At 35.2% G+C, this 22908-nt stretch overlaps 1 protein-coding gene across 1 annotated transcript in view; it reads left to right on the plus strand.

Annotated features, from left to right (window-relative positions):
- snz (sorting nexin snazarus) overlaps positions 1–22080 on the plus strand; it is a 30887-nt gene extending 8807 nt beyond the window's left edge. The window contains exons 7-13 of the mRNA XM_072520305.1: positions 5786–6029; positions 8845–9128; positions 12456–12629; positions 16546–16812; positions 17083–17216; positions 19101–19641; positions 21758–22080. Coding sequence (XP_072376406.1) covers positions 5786–6029; positions 8845–9128; positions 12456–12629; positions 16546–16812; positions 17083–17216; positions 19101–19641; positions 21758–21805 — 1692 coding nt within the window. The 3' untranslated portion in view covers positions 21806–22080. The remainder of the gene's footprint in view (positions 1–5785; positions 6030–8844; positions 9129–12455; positions 12630–16545; positions 16813–17082; positions 17217–19100; positions 19642–21757) is intronic.
- Positions 22081–22908: the final 828 nt, after the last annotated feature.

Raw genomic sequence — 22908 nt, forward strand, 5'->3', positions numbered from 1 at the left:
TTATTGCGGGCTGCAGTTAAGTTTATTGAGGGGCTGTTTGAAAAGGTATTTATTTATAGCCACGACCCGACCAAAAACGTAAAAAACACTTCGGATCTTATTTTCTCTCGTTATAACCAAATTTGCCTCGCTATAGACGGTTATAGTTCAATAGAAATTTGACGGGACATCTAATGTATCTCGTTATAAGCGAAACCTCGTAATAACCGTGTTCGTTATAGAGGGAGTATACTGTATATGATTTCGATGTCACAGCTAAAATGATGTAGATAAGATGAAGCATTACACAACTTATCAATTTGAAGTTTGCGAAGTAGTCCTTGCATTAAATTGTCATTGGAGTTTTCATACTCTGACAATGTAAATGAATACCAAAAATAGATCACTTGAGAAAGGTACTCTGCCGAAACAGATGTAGTGATACGATTTTATAATAAATTTTGTGGAAGTTTCCAAAAAAAAGTTTTCAGTGTTTTATTGCTACAAAAAGCTATAAAAAACAAATAAATTTGCAGAAAGCTTATTGATGCTACCCGGCTGTCGTGGAAGTCACGCTAAAACGTCTATTGGCGTGACCTGACCAGGTTCTAATTTTGTTAAGATTCTCTTAAACCAGCGCTCAAATACTTCGGAAGTCATTTCTTCATGATAATCTCCTGTTTTTCTTGACTCATATTGAAACAAACCATCATCAAGGAACCCTGTATCACTTCCTATATGGATAATGATTAAACGTCGTCCCTTTCGTGATAGAGGTTTTAATCCTGTAAAGCAGCCTTCTATAAATGCTTCGCGTTTACCTTTGACGTTTAAATTTTTCCAATCTTTTCCAACTTCGTTAATCCAGGTTTCATACAAATAATATGTTGTCCGTTCAATGCTGCGAAGTGTGCGTATTTCTTTACAATATTTTCTTCTCCACACAATAATTTCTTTTTTTTTTCTAATAATACACTTTTTCTGTTTTTACATATCGAAAGTCCATTTCGTGCATAGTTCTGATTAATACTCTACCAGATATCTTGGGTAAAAAGTAATTGTTTTCGAGCCCTTGAGAAATTTTTTCAGTGTTGGAATTTTACTCCGAAAATAAAATGTTTTGTCTCGTCATCCAAAACAATGTTTTTTCTACCTCTAGTTTTACGTTTTACTTGCTTTTTATTTTCCGATGTATTTTTAGGCACATGATAAATACAGCTAATGGATACTTTTGTTAAACTGCTACAAATATCGACCGCTTGGCTAATATTTGATGCCATTTTCTGCATCATGCAATTCCTTCATATCGTATCACTACCTTCTCTTCTGACGTTAACATTTTGCTGTCTTCTTTAGGAACAACTCGGTTGTTCGTCCATTATATTTTAATAATCACAGAATTTAATTAAAAATTTACTATAAAACGACAAACTCCAATAACACTAGGATTATCACCACAAACTTCAACCGCAAAAAATATAATCACAAAAGGCAACAGAAGCACTCCCGCCAGCACCGCCTATGTAAATGAACGTTTTTTTGCTTCGGCAGGGGCAGTGGTATTACCGCTACGATGCTTTACAAATTCCCAAGTTGCCAAGTTTTTGAAACGGAATGGGAATGAAATGTAACATATCAATTTTTGGGATCGTAGGCTTCCACGGCCAGAGTCAGAATTATAGTTTATTCGTCTTCCGGGTTTGGACCGTGTCATTTGTGAGTGACCCAAAAGTGGGTTCATCTCGACGTTTCGCTACAATTGTATGTAGCTTCTTCAGGAGAACAAAAAGAAAACAAAAGACAGAAAGATGGGTAGTTAGCAACGGTAACTCAGTTACTCAACGCAACCAGAGGCGAATACTAACTACCAAGATGGGCATATGGTCACAGTAACTCAACTACTTAACGCAGCCAGAGGTGAAAACCAAATGCCAGGACAGGGATTCACGTCCAACAGCTCAGAACACTAACGCGTCGAGAGGCGGGGAGTGAATCCGACGATTACTCCGCTACCGCTCTATTTATAGTCGCGGTGACCTGTCGTGTCGGGACGTATCGGCACACTCCGTGGTGCGAACGTCAAGCGCGCTTCTTGAGCCCACTCATCCTACCAGTGCTTCAGCACTGGTAGGATGAGTGTTCTATATATTATTAGTTTGGTTTTCTGGCTTAAGTTTCTGTTTTTTAGCTGCTTGCTTAGTCCAAAATAACATTTGTTTGCTAGCAGTACCCTCCGTTTTACTTCTTCAGATGTGTCATTATCGTTTGTTATGAGACAACCCAAATATGTAAACTTATTTACTACCTCAAAATTATATTGGTCTATACTGAAGTTTTCTTCGGCGTTTCTAGCTCTATCTCTGTTATTTGGAATAGATGCTAACATTTTGGTTTTTTCCTCGTTTATTTTAAGGCCCATATTTTGTGCGGCTGTCAAGAAGGTGGAAGTCATCTCTTTAAGTCCTCGTGTAGTACGTGCGATCAAATCCAGATCGTCAGCGTAAGCCATAATCTGCGTTGATTTATTAAAGATTGTTCCCCTATTGTGTAACTCAGCATCTCTTATAGTCTTTTCTAACGCTATATTAAAGAGAAGGCACGCCAGCGCGTCTCCCTGCCTTAACCCTGCATATGTTTCAAACGCTTGTGACATATCGCCTTGTATTTGCACTCTGCAGATCACTTTACTCATAGTTGTTTTTACGAGCCTTATTAATTTATGGGGAATGTTAAGTTCATTCATGGCTTCGTATAATTTACCTGTTAGGACGCTATCATACGCTGACTTAAAGTCCACAAAGAGATGGAACGTGTCAATATTAAATTCATTGGTTTTTTCTAAGATTTGACGTAGCACAAAAATCTGGTCAATTGTTGACCTACCTGGCCTAAAACCGCTTTGATACTCACCAAGGATTTCTTTCACGTACGTACTTAAACGGCTGTACAGGGTGTTGGAGAATATTTTGTACATTGTATTCAGAAGAGTTATACCCCTATAATTTTTACATTCCAACAAATCTCCCTTTTTGTGCAGTGGACATATGATTCCAGTGCACCATTCCTCTGGCATTTGTTCTTCTTCCCAGACTTTGACTATTATGTTGTGAATTTGGTGCATAATGCTGTTACCTCCATGTTTGATGAGCTCTGCGGGGATACAATCCACTCCTGGGGACTTGCTATTTTTGAGTCGTGTGATTGCGTCTTTCACTTCAAATATTGAAGGAGGTTCTACGTGAGTGTTATTTCTTGGTTTTTGGGGTGACGCATCATTTTCCACTTCGGTACCAAGTAGTTCTTTGAAGTGCTCAACCCATCTGCTTTGTACTGCGTCAGCGGTACTGACTATATGTCCAGTTTTGCCTCTACACATCGTCAGCCGTGGTTTAAATTCTTTTCTTGTCTTATTTAGGATATTATAGAACTTTCTAGTTTCATTTTGCCCCTTTAATGATTGAAGCTCTTGCATAATCTGGTTTTCGAAGGTCCGCTTTTTCCTTCGATGTATATATTATTTTAATTAAATAATGTAATACTTTTATACCAAACTTACATGCAATCAAGTCTAGGTACTTCAGTCTTAATTTCACAATTTTCAATCAAAACTGACGTAAGGTGCAATACTTAACGTTCAGGAGACACTGATTTTAAATATGTAGTCTTTTGACTTTTAAACACGTGTATTGTAAAAGCCCCATATTCGCGAAGCTGGATCGTATTTACAGGCATCGACACTCGCCGGTATGGATGGATAAGCACGGGAACGTTCGTCCAACCTTGTCGACTTTATCAATCAACGATTCGGTATAATTTGAACACGTTTTTCATCAATAATTATGAATATTACGTTTTCTTGTTAAATAAAAACAAAAATGAAGTATAAGAATTAAAATTAAAAACCTAATTTTCGGACCCCAAAAATTAAGGGCCCTAGGCACGTGCGTAGATTGCCTAGGCCTTAGTCCGCTCCTGTATAAAAGTTAACAAAATACAGTAAATTAAATTGTAACTTATTAAAAATGTAATAAAATAAATACATATCTTACTTTCTAATAAATTATTTCACAACACAAAATATTTTCAAAAATTGTTGTCTATAAAAGTCATTAAATTACCAATTAAAACTAAAAACTATAATAATTAATTAAAAAAAAAGAAACAAATTTTACTGCACTATTAAAATATTTGGAGTAGAAACAACCTGAACACTGAACTGCCAAAGAATGAAATTTAATGGCTGAAACTTTTAGGATGATTAGTACAATTTATTTCCTTTAATTAACTTTATTACATTTAGAAAATCCATTTCCTCTAACTAGCTATATTGGTGTAAGTCGTAAGCAGATTGTAGTATAAGGTGGTCAGGCTATATTGCAGCTTTTCTCTACCTGGATCTATCGAAATACTTTGTGTTTGGTAAAGACGCCTTGTTCCTGTGTTAAGTCGCCATCATTGCTTTAAAAATATTCGTACATTACATCTGAATCTGCAACACATTGCAACTAAAGTATTTAAGGCCATCGATAAGTAATATTTAAGCAATATAACATGTGGATATAGAATTACTTTATTGAACCATTGTTTAATTCGTTAACTTGATAATTTTCCATTATTTCGCAAAATATAAAATCTTATAATGTATTAATTAGCTGATATATTACTAAAACTGTTAAAATATGTTTTTCATATTGTATCCTGTATATTCGACTTTTCCCTGTGTAAGTTTCTCTAGACCATTCCTTGCCCAAAACGTGCCATAATCGTTCTACCAAGACAAGAGGAATATTTGCTGTGTGTCCATATGTGAAGTGCATTTCACGTAGCTCACAAGAACTAGTCCTTTCACATTCCACAAGTTGGCAAATTTTGCGTCGTCACATGGATCTACACCTGTATACAATTCAACTAATCCAGGATCTGAACATAAACGACCATAGACACCGACGTGCTCGATGAATCTAGGCTCTCGAGCAATTGGAAACTGCCCCTAATTTCATCTTCAGCGATGATGCCCATTTTTAGACGAATAGGCACCTCAACAAACAGGATTGTTAAATTTTGTTATGATACCAATCCAGATGAGATCCAAGAACATCCAATGCATCCGAAAAAGTCACTGCTTGGTGTGAATTTTGGGCGACGCCATCTTTCCATTTTTCTTTGAGAATGACGTTGACCAGGCCATCACCGTCAACGGTGAGCGCTATAGGTCGATGATCACCAACTTCTTTTGCTCTGAATTGGATTATATGGACAGCAACGACACGTGATTTCAACATGACGGCGCTACGTGCCACAAAGCTCATGTCACATTGGAAATTCTGCATGAGCGATTTGAGGGCATAGTTACCTTATGTAAAGGTGATGTGAACTGGCCACCTTTAGACTTTTTCTTGTGGAGTTTTCTTAAGTAGCAAGTCTATGCGATTAAGCCACAAACCACACCGAACCTCAAAGGCAACATAACCCATGCCATCGGTCAAATTCAGCCTGATTAATGCGTCAGAGTCATGGAAAATTGGACATTTCGGATACGTTCCACTCAACGAAGCCGCATCCCACATTTGAACGGTGTAATATTATATATTATTGATCTTTTGAGCTAAATTGACTTTTTTGATTTGTACTCGATATTTTGCTTTCACGATATTGGAATGGTCATTAAAACTACTACCCGTGTAGAATACAAGTTTTAGTTTTAAAACGCCATATTATGTGAAGAGGTTTCTTGACCATGCAACAATATATATTCGTAATAAGAAGATATGTGTAGATTAACACTTTTCAATTTACTTTTTTTTAGGTTTTATCACTTCAAACAATTTTGGAACACGTATTAGGCAGAAAATATCTATCCCAGTTCTTACAAACGGTAGCCAGTAACGATCTGATCCGTTTTTGGTCAGCAGTGGAAGAATTGCGCACATCTCAGAAGACAAATTGGCATCAAATCGGAGCTGAAATATTTTATACCTTCATTCGAAATCCTGTTTCTGAAATTAAAGTTGACAAGAACACGAAAAAGCGTATGGAAGCTTTTTTATTAGGTAAGTTTGATGTTTCAAGGCTATTAGCTGAGTAATAATTTTGTATATTGTCTGTTGAGTACATGCCATGTTACTAAGTAAAGTCGGCTGCATTGTGTTTACAAAGTGTCGTTTATTGTATTGGAACGAATGCAGTAACTTGGCTATGCCGTTCCTATAAACACGAGAACATATTTTTTTAATCAAAAAATGCCCATGCCCAACAGACCTTTTACAGACACTTCTTCAGGTGCCATCTCCGCTACGGAGGTTGGCAATCATCATAGCTATTTTAATTTTTAAGGCAGTAGCTCTAAATAGTTGTTTTGAGCTGCATCCAAACCATTCTCTCACGTTCTTAAGCCATCAAATTCGTCTTCTTCCGATGCTTCTTCTGCCATCTATCTTTCCTTGCATTATGAGTCGCAGGATGCCATACTTCTCGCCCCGCATCACATGTCCGAGATACTGTAGCTTTCTTTCTTTAATTGTAAGTTCAGATAAAAATTTGCTAAGGTCTGGCATTTTAAACCAAAGTAAACAAAACCTCTCTAAATTGATATAAGGTTGAATGCTCGAATAAATGCACTTTGATCAAATAAAAGGCAGATATCGACACAGTTTATTAATTAAATCTTGCCAAAGTATGGGAATAATTTAATAATTTTAATAATTTTGGCCTATTCAACAGTCAAAGAATGATATAAACATAAAATTGTACATTACACTACACTACACAAGGACAAATAGTTTAAAATTAAAAAAAAATAGGCGAAGCTACAATATAGTTGGCATCAGGAAGTGATTGTTGGATAGGCCAAAATTGACGAAATTCCCCTGAAGATGCTCTAGGACGCGAAAGTACTTGGGCAAGATTTAATTAATAAACTCTGCTCGATATCTGCCTTTTATTTGATCAAAAAACCTCTTAGCCTACACCCTCTGTATAGGCTGTAGGCTGAGAGGTTTTTTTTGCTGAGAAGGTATTCTTCCTACTTTTCAAAAATTCATCGAGTCGAGCTCGTTCATAATCGACTAGCATCATTCCTTCATCTTGTCTCAAATTTTCACAACATTGAATTTAAATAGGTTCTGTACCTTTTTCTTTAAAAAGCTACGGCTGTCGTGTGCTTTCATTCGCAAAATACAATTCCTTATTGTGAAAATCTAGAGCTATTTGAGCATTTATCAAAAAATCAATACCTAGAAGAGTTTTGTTAGGTGCATCTGGAAAAACTATAAACTTTGTGGGCACCATTTTATCTCTTATGTGTACAACAACTAAAGTTGTCAACACTCGTTCGCTTCTACCAACACGATCAGCGAATTTTACAGAAATTTGTTCGGACTTAAAAGTTTGTCCTTTGTTTTCTAAAAGGTTGTACAACCTTGTACCAGCTACACTTTGTTTGGCACTTGTATCTATTAACCCTTGACCTTCGTGCCCAAATATATTAATACGTAAAACCGGTCTAGGTTGAGGTGAAATAAGTATATCTACAGAAGAGAAATCTATTGAATTTGCTCGAATGAAACCCGGTTTACCACAACCGTAACAAGTTAACGGGTTGTTTAGACTATTGCGCGACGAATTTCAAATAGTTGTTCCGACGGTAGCACTAACCGTACGCGAAGAACTTGCAATTACTGTCGGTGGTCGATCTTTAGATTGTTGATTACGTAATTTTCTACATTCATCCTTAGAATGACCGAGAATACGATAATAATTACAATGCGGTCGTTTTTCATACGATTGTCTACTATGAGGGGCTTTATCTTCCTTCGAACTAGGTTTATAGAACACATCTTCCATTTTTCTTGCTTCTGTAAGTAGCTCCGTAAAATTGGAAACTGCTTCTCGAGAAATCTTTTCTCTAATCGCTTTATGTAGTAAACCATACACCATATCTAGCTGGATTGTTTCTGTAAGGCTGCCTGATCCTAATTAAGCGACAGCAGCCCTACATCGGCAAAAGAAAACGTCCACTGTTGTTTTTCCGTCTTGCTCTTCGGCAAATAATTTGCGGTAGACACGATCTGCTGGTTTTTCGAACCGAACGTAATTCTTAATAAGCGAACAAGTTATAGAGAAGTCGAACATATAATACGTTGTTATATTAATAATATTGATCTCAGGGTTTATTTTATAATGAAAATTACCATGATTTTATAAAGCTGTATAATCGTGTTTCTTTTACAAAAGCTAAACGTTAACTCCCTAAATATAATTCGAGTACTGTCTTTTTGTGTTCTGTTCACATCTGTAAACTAAAATCTATACAAAACGAGACAATTTAGGACACTGAAAAGGACATGTTGTAGTTTGAAAATAATATTACGCCTCGCCTTCCAGAGACGTATCGTCAGGGTTGGTTTGTTACAACGTGTATTAAGTTCATATTACCAGCTTGTATATGGGAGATTAAAATTTAGACCAATCAACCTGTGAGTAGAAATATATTCGTTGGATTTGAATAAGTGCCTTTATTTTTGACAAATAAAAACAAACTACGTAGAGTTTCTAGTTTTCTTTTTATTAATGTGGAAGATGTGGATTTCTTCAGTGAAAGATTCGAACCCTGTTTATCCTGTTACGTAAAATATGGAAGTTATATTTAAGTTACTACCTCACTTGTGTTTAATAGTGGGAAGGTCACATGGACTCCGCTCATTAAAAAGAGATGCAGGGACTGCTTTACCTCATTTTTCTCTGTCGCACTGGGTGAACAGGTCTAAATTGTAGCGCTCAGTCTAAGTATTATATTATGTCTATGAGTATGTCCCACAGAGAAGTTTCTTCCATTTGTAAATATACAAAATAAATTCGGTTTTATAGGAGACAAAGGGCCTGAAGTTTTCTACGAAGTCCAAAGCCAAGTCGTTCAAACCATCGAAGACAAGTACTACCAACCGTTTTTGATCAGCGATTACTACAAAGAAATGGTGAATGCAATTGACAACGAAGAAAGCATAACTGACGAAAGTGGATCTATGGAAGAACGCCAGATTTCGACAGATTCTGCAGAGGGTGTCGAAAACACCTTAAACGTTGGAGATCATTCAAACTACGCTAGAAGGAAGTTGGATCAGTTGGAGGAGAAGTTAAATAACAAGACACAGGTTAGTATTTATTTAATGTTGTTGTTAGGATATTTACTTACAGGACCGATAATACATCTTTATGCTTGCATTATTAATATCTGACGAGATACTATACATTTTTTTACATAACATGTGAATTTATGTTTATACAAAAACATAATAGTTATTGTATACATTTAAACAAAGAAACATGTTTTGATGAACGCTTGCACAATTGATACACCAAAAAGAGGTGTAAATAATAATAATTATTAAATATGTTATATAGAAGACAGTCAGAGACTGTCAATGTCAATGTCAATGTCAATTAGAGTCTTATTACGAGACGTACACTAACAACTTTGCACAAATAATAGAAAAAAACATATTTTTGGGAAAATCAGCTTTATTGGTTATGAAAGTATTCGCCTTTAAGATCAATAAGCTATCTTAGAAATGAGATTTTTATATGCTTCGACCGCCTCGTCTGGCGTCCTAAAACGTTTACCGCGTAGGAAACGGGAACTCAAAAGAAATTTCACGGTACCAAGTCAGAACTGTTTGCAGGATGGACCTGCAAATTGATATTTTTTCGCCTTGAAATACTAGGATGTTGTACTAGCTGTGTGACAGATCGCATTGTCCTTATGCAAGAGAATGCGACGATTTTTTGACGTTGTTTTTGTGGAGTTCATCAATCGCTTCAAATGGTTGTATACCATTCAGCACTGACGATTCTACCATTTTCTAACGAAATCGTGGCAATGTGTAAGTTTTTTTCCAAAAAAAAAACTTGCGGCAATTTGTTTGCTATTGATACCAGCTCGGACTACTTTTGTCGTCTTTGGCTCGTCGTGACGCATCCACACCGTTGATTGGTTCTTCATTTCGGACTCATAGCAATATATCCATTTATACTCCTATTAATAATGGTTCCTCTTGTTTTTATTCCAGATTCTCGAATATCTATTTCTAGAGCAATGTTGAATAGAAGGCATGATACGCTATCCCCTTCTCGAACTCCTATCTGTGTATGGAAAATTCTTGATACTCCGTTTTGCACTCTAACCTTATACTCGACTGTTAAATGGGTTACTTTCACCAATTTTACAAAGTGTACTGGGATATTGAATGCTACCATGTCATTTTTCAGTGCATTTATTTGTAGTCTATTATAGGCACATCTAAAATCTACAAACAGATGGTGAGCAAAAACCAAAAATTTGTCTTAACAGGAATATTTCATGGATCGTTGATTTTTCTTTAAGAAACAAAAACTGATATTTTCTTATTATGTTTTCACAATATCCCGCTAGTCGATAAAGCATATAAACCAATATTTTGTAGGTTACGTTTAGGACGTTAATTCGTCTGTAGTTGTCACATATTGCTTGATCTCCTTTCTTGTGAATAGGTATCTACTTTCCAGTCTTCTGGTAGTTTTACCTGCTTCCAAATCAGTTCTACCAACTTACATATACCTAACGTCAGATTGTTTGCACCATGTTTTTAAAGCTCAGAAGGAATGGCATCAGCTCCATTTTCTTCAATTTTTTTTATTGCTTTGCTGCTTTCTTCTATTGGCTGTTATATTTCTCTCTTTCGTCTTCCTCTAGCTGGACTTCTGCTTTTTGCAACCGTTTCTCACTTCTTACATTAAAGCTGGATTTATAGTTTGACGGACTGTAGACGTAGACGCACTGCAGACGTAACAAACGGACTGTAAAGATTATTTCAATTTATAAATCGACCGAGTGGAATTTTTTCGCATGAGTAGAAACAGTGGCTAGAGTTGGTGCCCATGATACTATAATATCCTTTTATTATTTATTATTATTATTTTATCAATTCTTAACGTTCATTGTAACAAATAATCAACAAAATCAAAATTCGATTATATTGATAAACAACTTTACAAAATGGTGGGCGTGCCAGACAGTTCACTTTGATTGACAGCACAAAATTCTTCCTTTTGATTGGCCAGACGCAAGTAACGCACTGTAAAAGATGAAAGTTGGCGAACTCTTCCGTTGCAGTGCGTTTCACTTACGTTCCGTCATGCGTTTGCGTTCATTTATAAATAAGAGTACACAAAATTGTATGTTGATCTTTTTCCAGTGCGTCTACGTTTACAGTCCGTCAAACTATAAATCCAGCTTTAGTCTCTTCTCAAAGATTCCTGCCTATCTTTCTAGTATATGGTCCTGATCACCCACGATCAATCCTGTTTTGATTCTAACGGTTGATAATCTAATCTTGAATTCCTGTCTGTTCTGGTTAACCATTTTGTAGAATTTTCGCTCTACTATTTGTGTGTTGTAGTTCTCTAGCTATTTCAGTTGTCTCAGCTGCCTATACTCTACCACTACTTGTTTTGTTCTTCACCCATGAAGTCTGATATATGCTTGATTTTTTCTTATATCTTATATCTCACTTCCAATATGGTTCTACACTGTCTCCAATGGTTGTTAACAACTAAAGCCCTATATATAAATATAGGCACTGTTACTAGCTATTTCAAACATTTCTGAGAAAGTTATTTATAATAGAATTATTTCATTTGCAGATAAAATATTATTTATTTACGAATCAACTGTATGGTTTTCGAAAAGGTCGGTTCACTGAGTTGGCAATAACAAGCCTGGATAACAAGAAACTGACTGTTTAAAGCATTTGAAGTTCGAAGCATTTGAAATAGTCAATCACAAATTGATTTTCAAAAGCTGTAGGATTTTGGTTTTCTGAGGACAATTCGAGGACCGTTGAATTTGAAAAGATCCTACTTGGACAATTGACGATAGTCTGTGTATATTTCACATAATGGTTAAACTTACATATCAGAACAGAAGTTAATTAAGCAAGGTGTTTCGCAGGGATCGATAATAGGGCTCATATGTTCCTTCTATATGTATACGCTTTTCTGGTCGTCCTTAGCAATTCAAATGAAGTTATTCAATTTGCCGACGACATACCAGTTCTTGTGACTGTGTTTAACATGCAGCAGTTAGCACATACATCCTTTGGATTTGCTATGTATATACATACGTGCATATGTTAAAATGAAATAAGTTACCCGCCATCTTGGAGGTGGACTTTATAACCGGCCAAGATTCAGTTTTTAGTTGACAATTTTATTTGACGATATTATTGTGATGATTGAACTTGTAAATATTGATGATTTCAACTGTGTTATTACAATAATATTTTTAGAAAGCTTCCGATACACAGTAAAAACTACAACATCTTTCAGTATAGCGGTAGAAATAGAAATAGATGAAGTTACATTAAAAAGTGAAAGAATGATATAGATAATAATTGGAAAAAGTATTCTGCAATGCATATTTTATTTTTTAATTCTCCTTCCAGGCTTTGGCTGCACTGAAATCATCGATGAGACCTGAATCTAAAGTTTTAAGTAAACTGGAAAAAGAGGTGGAATGGTTAGAAGGTGAAAAGAGGCAGCTGGAAGCTCATATATCTCGAACAGAAATATGGGCGGATAATTTGGGTAGATGGAGAGCTTATGTACAGTCTGCAGAGGTATTTATACTAAAAAATTTCTATTTTTTTGTTTTTAGAATACTTTTAATATTTATAATATAATAAAACTATTTGCAACTACAAAGACATGATTTTTATTGAATATTTTATTCTTGAAAGATATACAAATATAGGACTAATTTCTGATATTTTTTTTTTGATTTGTTATAACTAGTGTATATTATATTTAAAAACTGTATGGTTAATACGAACAAATTGTAACAGCGGCAACACCACGCTCTCGTACCTCCAATTTCATATTTAAGAATTGAACTAGTTGTCGATTGAGTTCCTATAAAACAAAACAAAATATTTTCCACTGGCGCTTATTGCTGTGTTGCACGACTTTCAATGCTTCCTAAGATTGTCCACTAAACCTAACAAGTATAAAAATTACAAATAAAGAGAACGCACTGTTTATTTAAGAGAAACAACAATATTAGTAACCATTCTTAATAAGGAATATGATATATAACCATTTTTAAAATTTTGTTCTAAACTTGGCAACAGCGCCGTAATTGATTTTCAGATGCCAAATATATCGATGAACTTATCAGCTCTTACTACGAAACTATCGTCATTACCGTTCATTTTTGGACATATGCCTCTCCCAACTCCTTCCATCGATCTCTGTCCTGAGCAACATACTTCCAATTTGTTCCGGTTATTCTTGTTATGTCTTCCTCTTGGTCGTCTACCTTTGTAAGGTTTCCAATGTTGTATTGTGGCGTTCCAACGTTGGTCTTTTTGTCTAGTAGTGTGACCTCCGAAGCTCCATTTGAATTTGGCAATTTTTTTTGTGATATCCCCAACTTTTGTTTTTAATCTTACCCAGTCCTTCTTTTTATCTGACAGTTATGTACCTAAAATTGCTCTTTCCATTGCCCTTTCGGTTGTGGCTAGTTTATTCATATTTTCCTTGGTTATGGTCCAGGTTTGACATCCATATGTCATGATAGAAGCGATGCATTGGTTGAACACTTTGCTCCTCAAGTATTGAGGTATTTTGTGGTTCTTCAATATCTAATTCAGTTTTCCAAATCCTGCCCATGCCAATCTTGCTCTTCTAGTGATTTCCACATTTTGGTTATCTTTGTATAGTATAGACTATATAGAGGAGAAGAGACTATCCTGGTACGGCCACGTCAGAAGAGCGGACAGAGGACGCTGGATAAACAAAATCACAGAATGGAGCCCGATTGGAAGAAGAAAGAGAGGAAGACCCCGAAGGTCATTCAGAGATGAAATCGACGAGGCTATGGAGAAAAGAACCCTGCGAGATGGAGACTGGAATGACAGGGAAAATTGGAGAAAACGGTTGAGTGAAGGAAGACAGTGAAAACTGTGGAAATCCTTAGTAGTAGTAGTTGGTTATCTTTGTCAAGTTTCAGAATTTGGCATAGGTAGATATATTCCTGGACTTGTTCTATCTCACTGCCATTTATAGTTACAGTTCAGTTTTCCAAATCCTGCCCATGCCAATCTTGCTCTTCTAGTAATTTCCACACTTTGGTTCTTTTTGTCAAGTTTCAGAATTTGGCCTAGGTAGATATATTCCTGGACTTGTTCTTTCTCACTGCCATTTATAGTTACATGTTTGGGATTACGTTTTTTGATTTACGTTTGTCATTGTTTTTGTTTTTGTCATATTCAGTTTAAGGCCGCATTGGGAGCTGTCTGCGAGTTCCTTCATCATAATTTGTAATTCCTCGAATTTGCTCGCTATAATCACGATGTCGGCGAATCTGAGGTGGTTTAACTTGTTGTCATTAATGTTGATGCCATATGTTGACCGATTTGTAGTTTTGAAGACCTCTTCACTTTCCACACTTTGGTTCTTTTTGTCAAGTTTCAGAATTTGGCCTAGGTAGATATATTCCTGGACTTGTTCTTTCTCTTCAAAAATTTGTAGTTTTGAAGACCTCTTCTAGGTCTAGATTAAAGAGCTTTGGTGATATTATATTACGTCGCCTTGTCTAACTCATCTCTTCTTAATGGGGATATAATTTGTATTTTCGTCTAGTTGTACTATCATAGTTATGTTTTCATATATATATATATATATATATATATATATATATATATATATATATATATATATATATATATATATATATATATATATATATATATATATATATATATATATATATATATGTATATTATGTATTAGATGCCTATATCTCGAATCTATTCTACAATTATTAATAGCTTGTTATACAAACATCTCGATATTATCAAATGCCTTTTCATAGTCTACGAAGGTAAGAAATACGGGTAGTTGGTACTCATTTTGCCCTCTCTATCAGTGGTCTCATTAAATTTTCTTGATTCCAGTTGTTACAGTTATTCCGCTGATACTCGGCCGTCAGAGACTCGTTTGTGATATCAGGGTTCACAAACGTAAAATGCATCTCAACCCCATTAAAACCTCCATACTGGCTGTATATTCCTTGATATGATACCGCCCTTGTTCCATTTTGCAACCTTATGTAGTGGAACACCACGTGTCTCTCTTGAATCGGGACAAGGAATTTTAAATAACCCATTGTTACAAAAATAATTTTTTTATACACGCGCAATAGATAATGGCCGGAATACATAATTTAAAACTGCAAGGTAAAAACTCGCGCCGTTCGTGAGTTAGTTTAATAAACACGTACTTGTATATAACTTTGATACCATTGATTCACGAGGATTATTATTAGAATTGTCGGTGTCTGTTGACGTTAGAATATTGTCAACATTAACGTCTTTTGCAAAAATTGAGTTAACTTTGTCTCTGAGAAACGTAAAGAGGAGTTCCACCAACTTACACCGTCTCCCAACATCACACTTATATGATTTTTAAGATCTTCGCTAGATCTATTTTCATATGACTCGTTATGTAGATTTTTCCTTTGTTTTTGCCGTAAAACATCTAATTTGATGTCTTGGACATTAGACTTAATTATAAGCCGTGAAATTGAACGCTTTTAATCCGTAATGCCTCCTCATCTCCCGTGCAAGTGTGTGTACTGTGTGTGTCTTTTTATTTAACTATAGTATAATTATTGACGGGTTGGTAGATTTTATACACAGTAACTTTCTTCACACCAATATCGTTTTCAACGAACATCATGACTATGTTTCACGTCTTCCGGACACCCCGTATTTTTTTTTGACTTATGTCTTCTAGTAATATTTCTTCAAATTAATTTAGCCCTGCCTTTCGTCTTTCAACTCATTTCTCTTCGATTTTAATGCATATTATTTTTTTTGTAATTCTCTTCGATATATTGACTTTGTTTCGTATCTTCAACTATCACATAAATAAAATATTTATTAATTACTTTAATATTTATTTTAAATTATTCCCTGGAAATGGTGTAGTATAATAAATAAATAAAAGCTTTCTTTGCTCAGATTTGAACTCATGATTCTTGTAGTTGTATTATAAATTAACTAATTAGTAATTATTGAAAATCACGCAGCACTAATATTCGAAGAGTCTACTGATATTCGCTAGATGTCTTAAAAAATATAAGAAACATTATATATTTAAATTTTTGTATATATATATATATATATATATATATATATATATATATATATATATATATATATATATATATATATATATATATATATATATATATATATATATATGAAAATAACTAAGTTCTTGGGAAGAACCGCGTTGAGAATTTAATGCTCGACGTTTCGGCACCCATTTTGGAGCTATTTTCAAGATGGATACGTTTCCGTTCGAGTTCGGGGTCTCAATCTGCCTTCTTCCCCTACTCGTGACGTACCAGTATCGTGTTCTGTATAAATACAAGAACCGTCAAACGGCATTGAGGTCTCAATCTGCCTACTCCTCAGTGTCGAGTGACGACATAATATGCATATTAATATTTATTATGAACTGCTTTAGGTCTCAGATGAAAAAGAACCCCCTCAGTTCGTGTTGGTAGTGCAGATGGCCGAAGACGATTCTCCCGAAGGAGAAGAAGCGATTTGCACAGGGTGGGTCGTATGTAGAAATCTAACTCAATTTCAGGAGTTACACAAAAAATTGCGCCCTCTGTGTTCAGATGTCCGTAATTTGGATTTGCCTACGAATACTTTCAAATTTCTTTTCGGAAAAAATGATAAAGTAACTCTGGAAAAGGCGAAACAACAAATACAAAAGTATTTGAATGTAAGTTATTAGTTTTTCTTAAATTTTAAATTTTTTTTTAAATGTTCTGAGCTTTTACTGGTGTTTTAGTTTATATTATCGGCTCTTTCGTTTGTTCATATTTCTTAATTTCTCTTAGTTTTTCTTGACTTTATTAGTTTTTCTTTTTTCATACACGTAATTGTAGTTTTATTACCTAACTTAATTTTAGATTTAGTTGCTATTTTTTTGCATAGGTATTGTAGTTTTAAATAAATAATTATCAGAGCAATTTTGTTTCTTTGCTTTTAGTTTGTCTTAAAGGATGACAGGTTGAATCAAAGCGAAGCCATATACGCATTTCTGAGCCCCAGCTCAGAAAATTTGAAGCATTCTACACCGAATACCAAGAAGTCAAGATTTTCTTTTTCAACACTTTTTAAGAGGTAAGTACAGCTATTATTTGTAGAAAATGATTATTTCTAATCATACGTACACATTAGAACAACTGATAGAGAAGAAAATGGCAAAAGGTAGACCGGTCCATCTGGCCTTTGTTGATCTAAAGAAAGCATATGACTCAATACCTAGAGTCAAATTATGGGAAGCAACGAATGATCTCGGAATCCTACAAACACTAATAAAAGCAGTTAAAGCACTATACAAAGAAAACAAAGTAGCTATTAAATGTGGAAATAAAGCCTACTATCCATTTAAGACGACAAAAGGACTTCTACAAGGCTGTGCTACGTCCCCTACTCTGTTTAAAATATTCTTGGAAAAGACACTCAAACCATGGAGGAGAAAGTGCGAAGGAATGGGCATACCAGTAAGAGACGAATACCTATACACCTTAAGTTTTGCCGACGATCAAGTAGTCATCGCACAAGATGAAGAAGATCTCAGCTTTATGCTCAGAAAACTAGAAGAAGCATATAAGGAATGGAAATAAACTTAGAGAAAACCGAATACCTAACAACAGAAAACAAGGATATGAGAAACCTAGAGATAGACGAGGGAAGACAAATAAATGGAACAGATAAATTCAAGTATTTAGGAACCATAATATCGAACCAGGGAACAACAGAAGAAGATATAAACAACAGACTGAGACAAACAAGAAACTGTATAAGACAACTAAACTCAGTGTTGTGGGATAAGAACATTACGATAAAGACAAAAAAGAGAATATATAATACCCTGACAAGAAGTATCCTGACATATGGGTCCGAAAACTGGACAATAAACAAGAGAAATAGAGGTAGAATAAGAGCAGTAGAAATGGAGTTCCTGAGGAGAAGCTGTAGACTTACAAAAAGAGACAGAATTGAAAACGCAGAGATTAAGCGGAGAATGGGAGTGCAATCAGACATAATCGACTATATAGAGGAGAAGAGACTATCCTGGTACGGCCACGTCAGAAGAGCGGACAGAGGACGCTGGATAAACAAAATCACAGAATGGAGCCCGACTGGAAGAAGAAAGAGAGGAAGACCCCGAAGGTCATTCAGAGATGAAATCGACGAGGCTATGGAGAAAAGAACCCTGCGAGATGGAGACTGGAATGACAGGGAAAATTGGAGAAAACGGTTGAGTGAAGGAAGACAGTGAAAACTGTGGAAATCCTTAGTAGTAGTAGTAGTAAAATGATTATTTGTAACTGTATAATTTCCAAAACAGAGATATTATGCAGTTTGTATAACGAAAATTTTTCTGGGAATAACAAATTCATCATCATTATCATCATCATGTAGCGCTACAACCCTGGGTGGGTCTTGACTGACTGTACTACTTTTTTCCAAACGCCTCGGTCGTACATCAATCTGTTGACCAGCGAATTATTCATTTTTTGGAGATCTGAGTGGATGTCGTCTCTCTATCGTATTATGGGATGCCCAATTGGTATTTTTCCTGTAGAAACCTCCTCCTCCCAATCTAGTTTTATAGCCTTTTCATCATTAAGTCTATGTACGTGTCCTGCCCATCCCATATGCTTATGAGATGCATAGATTTAATCTCTTGTACAATATTATTATTATTATAAAGTTGTTTTATTTCTCATTCTATATTGGTTTGTTTATAGATACATCGTGATGAGGTCCGACAATTTTTCAAATTATTTTTCTTTCTAAACGTCTGAATTCTTTTTTCTAGCTTTGGCTTTAGCCTAGTATGGTCCCATCAAAATAATCCAATAGTTTTTTATAGTTTAATTTTTTTATTATTTCCCTTTAAGGAATCTTGTTAATCAAAATTTTGCAACAAATTATTTATTTTATAATAGAGTATAATTTTGTTATAATTTCTAATCTTCTGTATTTATTTTTTAGCGGTAGCGACCAAAGTAAAGATACGTATTCAATTCTTAAAGAAAGCGAGGAGGACGACATATCTCAGTGTTTAGACACTGTAGACACAGTAGATTTTACTAAAAGTAACGGAAATTCCTTAAAAATGGCTGATGATACAATTGCTGAACCTTTATACGCGCTCCTAAGCGAAATATTTGACATGAGAGGCGTATTCAAGTACGTCAGAAAAACTCTTATAGGTTTCGTACAAGTTACGTATGGCCGCAACATTAACCGACAGATTTATGATACGATTTCGTGGTGGTTTTCCGAAGAAATGCTTCACTACTACTTGACTGTTATCCTGAAGAATTTCTGGCCCGGTGGTACTTTGGCAGAGATGGGACCCATCAGATCGAAGGAGGAGAAGCTGCAAACTGCTCAGAAGGCCCAAGAAATGTTTGTCAACAATGTCCCGGAACTTTTGACGACATTGGTGGGAAATAATGCCGGTAGACTTGGGGCGAAAAAAGTGTTTGACGCATTCCAGGAGAAAAATATGAATAAGCACTTGATTTACGTAAGTCTATTTCATTATTTGTCTACTCGCATAATTTTTTTTATCTGGAAACCGTCATTTCTACACCGGTCGTACTTCCGACAGTTAACTTATTTTACATCTTTCATGAACTATTATGCACTTCCAGAGACTTAGGCAGATCTACTGTATATAAGTACTCCGCCAACAACCGATGGACTTTTTATTTGTCCCTGGTATACAGGGCTCTTGTATCAAGCCGGCATCGAATTCTACCATAGCAGTAGTGTTTTGCGAATGCTGCTTTACCCCTCTGAAGATTGACCTCTGTTCGGACACTGTATCCCCTTATTGGAGATCGTCGGGGGTCATCGAGACCTATTTGGTGTAGGTACAGTGTCCACGATAGTGGTATTCCCTTTGTTCGATATCTATGCATTTTATTTATAAATTCAGAAAAATCTTCATTTATGAGTCCTCTTCTCGACCACTTCTTTCCCAAGCACGACCATGCCCATACCATGCCAGAGTTCTCCAGTGCTGAGGCATTGTTTAGGCAATACTTTTTCTCTGTGGCATGCATCCCCTAGACACGATGGTGTTTATACCTCGGAACTAGGTAACGCAGTATAAATCTTACCATGTGAAGAGTTATTTGTGGTGCGGCTGTCCGCTGATTTGTATGTTTTCCACTCCAACTGCGTAGTGAAACCGTCCACTTAATAAGAAAACGAGCACAGACATATTTACCTAGAATTTCTTATATATTTCTTTATTTTTAAATTCGGGGTTTCCACTGCCGGAGCCACAAGAAAAAGGGATGTTCGTTATGGTAACTCATAGTATTTTTTTTATGTCGGATCTTGTCAAAAGCCTTTTTAAAATCAATTGCTCGGCTGTATACATTTTGATATGTATCTCTGCATCTCTGTATCAGTATTTGAATACTGAACAAGACCTCTCTCGTACTTAAGTCACTCCTAAATCCCAATTGAGTATTACTAACTCTATCCTCTAATGTCCTGTACTGAAGCTAATAGTTAGTAATATCTCAGTGTCATAAATTCTGTTGAAGAGACCAAACCGTGTTTTAATCTCATTTTCTTCCAAAAAATTTAGTATTTCAGCACTTACTTTATCAGGGAGACACAATCCTTCCATTACGAGGTATTGGACGTGGCAAAACCGGCACAGAAGTGTTGTTTACCGAACTCAACGCCCTCAAAATGTTAACGTCCGACCTGGCATTTTATGATATCACATAACAGGTTCATTTTTTATTGAGGACAACTTGAATAGTAGAGTATTCCTCGATTTGTTACAGAATCATGTTCTTCCCGCTATTTTCAATCTTCCTGATGTAAATCTGGAGAATGTTTGGTTTCATCAAGACGGACTGTTCAGTTCAAATCGCTCGAATATTTAGGGAGTATTTAAACAATACTATCCCGAGTCCAGTTATCAGTGGAACAGGCGATATTAAGTGGCCTGAGCATATTAAAAAATCGAATAAGAGAAGTATCCAATTCTGTTACAGCAGAAACTCTTTCATCTGTGCGCAGAAGTTTTTATGACAGATTGGAGACATTCTGGAGAACATAAAGAATGATTTCTTATTTTATTAGGAATTATTTTTTATTTTCGGAATTACTTTAGGAAATTAAACATCGAATGATAAAAATATACATCATATGCGTTGTGAGTTACTAAATGATTTTCTGTCGTGGTGTCCGAGGGGATCGCAGAATTACAATTACCTGATACGAGAACGTTGTAGTTCGAAGCAATACTGCCGATTTTAGCGCTTTATGTGTGCAATTTCTAATCCAAAACTTAACGTAGTGTATATCTTTTCTTTTTTTACCTTTTTATGTAGATTCTGTAAATTTTTCTGAGTTTTTTTTTTTTAATTTTGTTCTTGCCATTTTGCCTTCTTAAAGTTCCTTATATTCTTCTTTATTTAATTTTCCTTAATTTTTCATTTTTATTAGCTTTTGTTTACATTTCGTTTATCTTAGCTTTGGACGGACTCAAGCGTATTTTGTGTCTTTATTACGCAACTCAATGTAAAATTAAACCTTTCTTTTTCAATAGCAAAGAAGTTACTTTTTAAGCAATTTTAGAAAAACTGTTTAATTTTTGAATTTTTATTTTTCAGGAAGTAATAGAGGTTGTCTTGGATGCGGTCTTTCCAGAATTAGGCTGAATTTTACACACAGCTTTTTTCAATAATGGTCTAGTCAAATTACTATACTTTGAATTAAGTTCTAAAAAAATATTTGTCTCTAATGATTGTATCTTGATGTTTAACTGTGATATTTTATTTTCTACATTTGCGCGTCTATGACAGGTTATATTTTATGCAATAAGTATTAATTACTATGATTTATTACCACTGAACAGTATTTTATAAATTCCGTCTAAAATTCTTTTATTATTCATGTAGTAAACAAATATTTTAAATAAATGTATATAAACTTGTTTGATTTATTTATTTCTTACGGATAATTGGCATTAAACGTAGCAATAAAAATACGTAAACCTCCTCGAACTTGGTCACTATGTACAACCACGATCGATTTCATCGTTCCTGACTTAACATATATTAAGGTCCTAAGCTTCTGTTAAGGTAACGAACAATGAAACGGTAAACATATATTTTTGTACTTCTGTGGTCACATCGGAAAGGTACTTAAACGAGCAGGTTGGTGAATACCATAGAGGATTTAAAAAGGGCAGATCCAGATCAAATATTCGAGTTAAAAATGATTCAGAGCAGTACATACGAGCAACAGTTAAAGCTAAACCTCCTCTTCAAACAAGCTTACGATTCTGTGATAAGAAGGCGTTTGTACCATGCCCTAAGAGTAATGGAAAAGATGATTAGACTAATAAAAATGACCGACAATATAGTAAGGATAGAAGGAAGCTCATCAGGAAAATTTGAAGTAAGAAGGGGACTAAAACAGGGAGATCCGCTGTCCACAATACTCTTTAATTTCTTGCTGGAGGCAATAATGAGAGAGAGAGAGAGAGTGGAATACGAACGAAAGTTATGATTTATAATCCACAAGGAAACTAAGTTCCTGTAGTTGGCTGTATACCATGTAATAAAAAAGTTTTTTATGATTTATGACAACAAAAGCCAGGTCCTGGCCTTTGCGGACGATGTGGTGTTAGGAGGATTTTCAAACTCTTTGAAACAAAGGCTTAACAGTATGTACTGATTTTATTAATGAGCAAAAAACAAAGTATATGAAGGCAGACAACTGAAGACTTCCACAAACAACTAGAGTAAAGATTATTGCT

The sequence above is a fragment of the Diabrotica undecimpunctata genome, chromosome 1 (assembly GCF_040954645.1).
Source record: "Diabrotica undecimpunctata isolate CICGRU chromosome 1, icDiaUnde3, whole genome shotgun sequence".
NCBI lineage: Eukaryota > Metazoa > Arthropoda > Insecta > Coleoptera > Chrysomelidae > Diabrotica > Diabrotica undecimpunctata.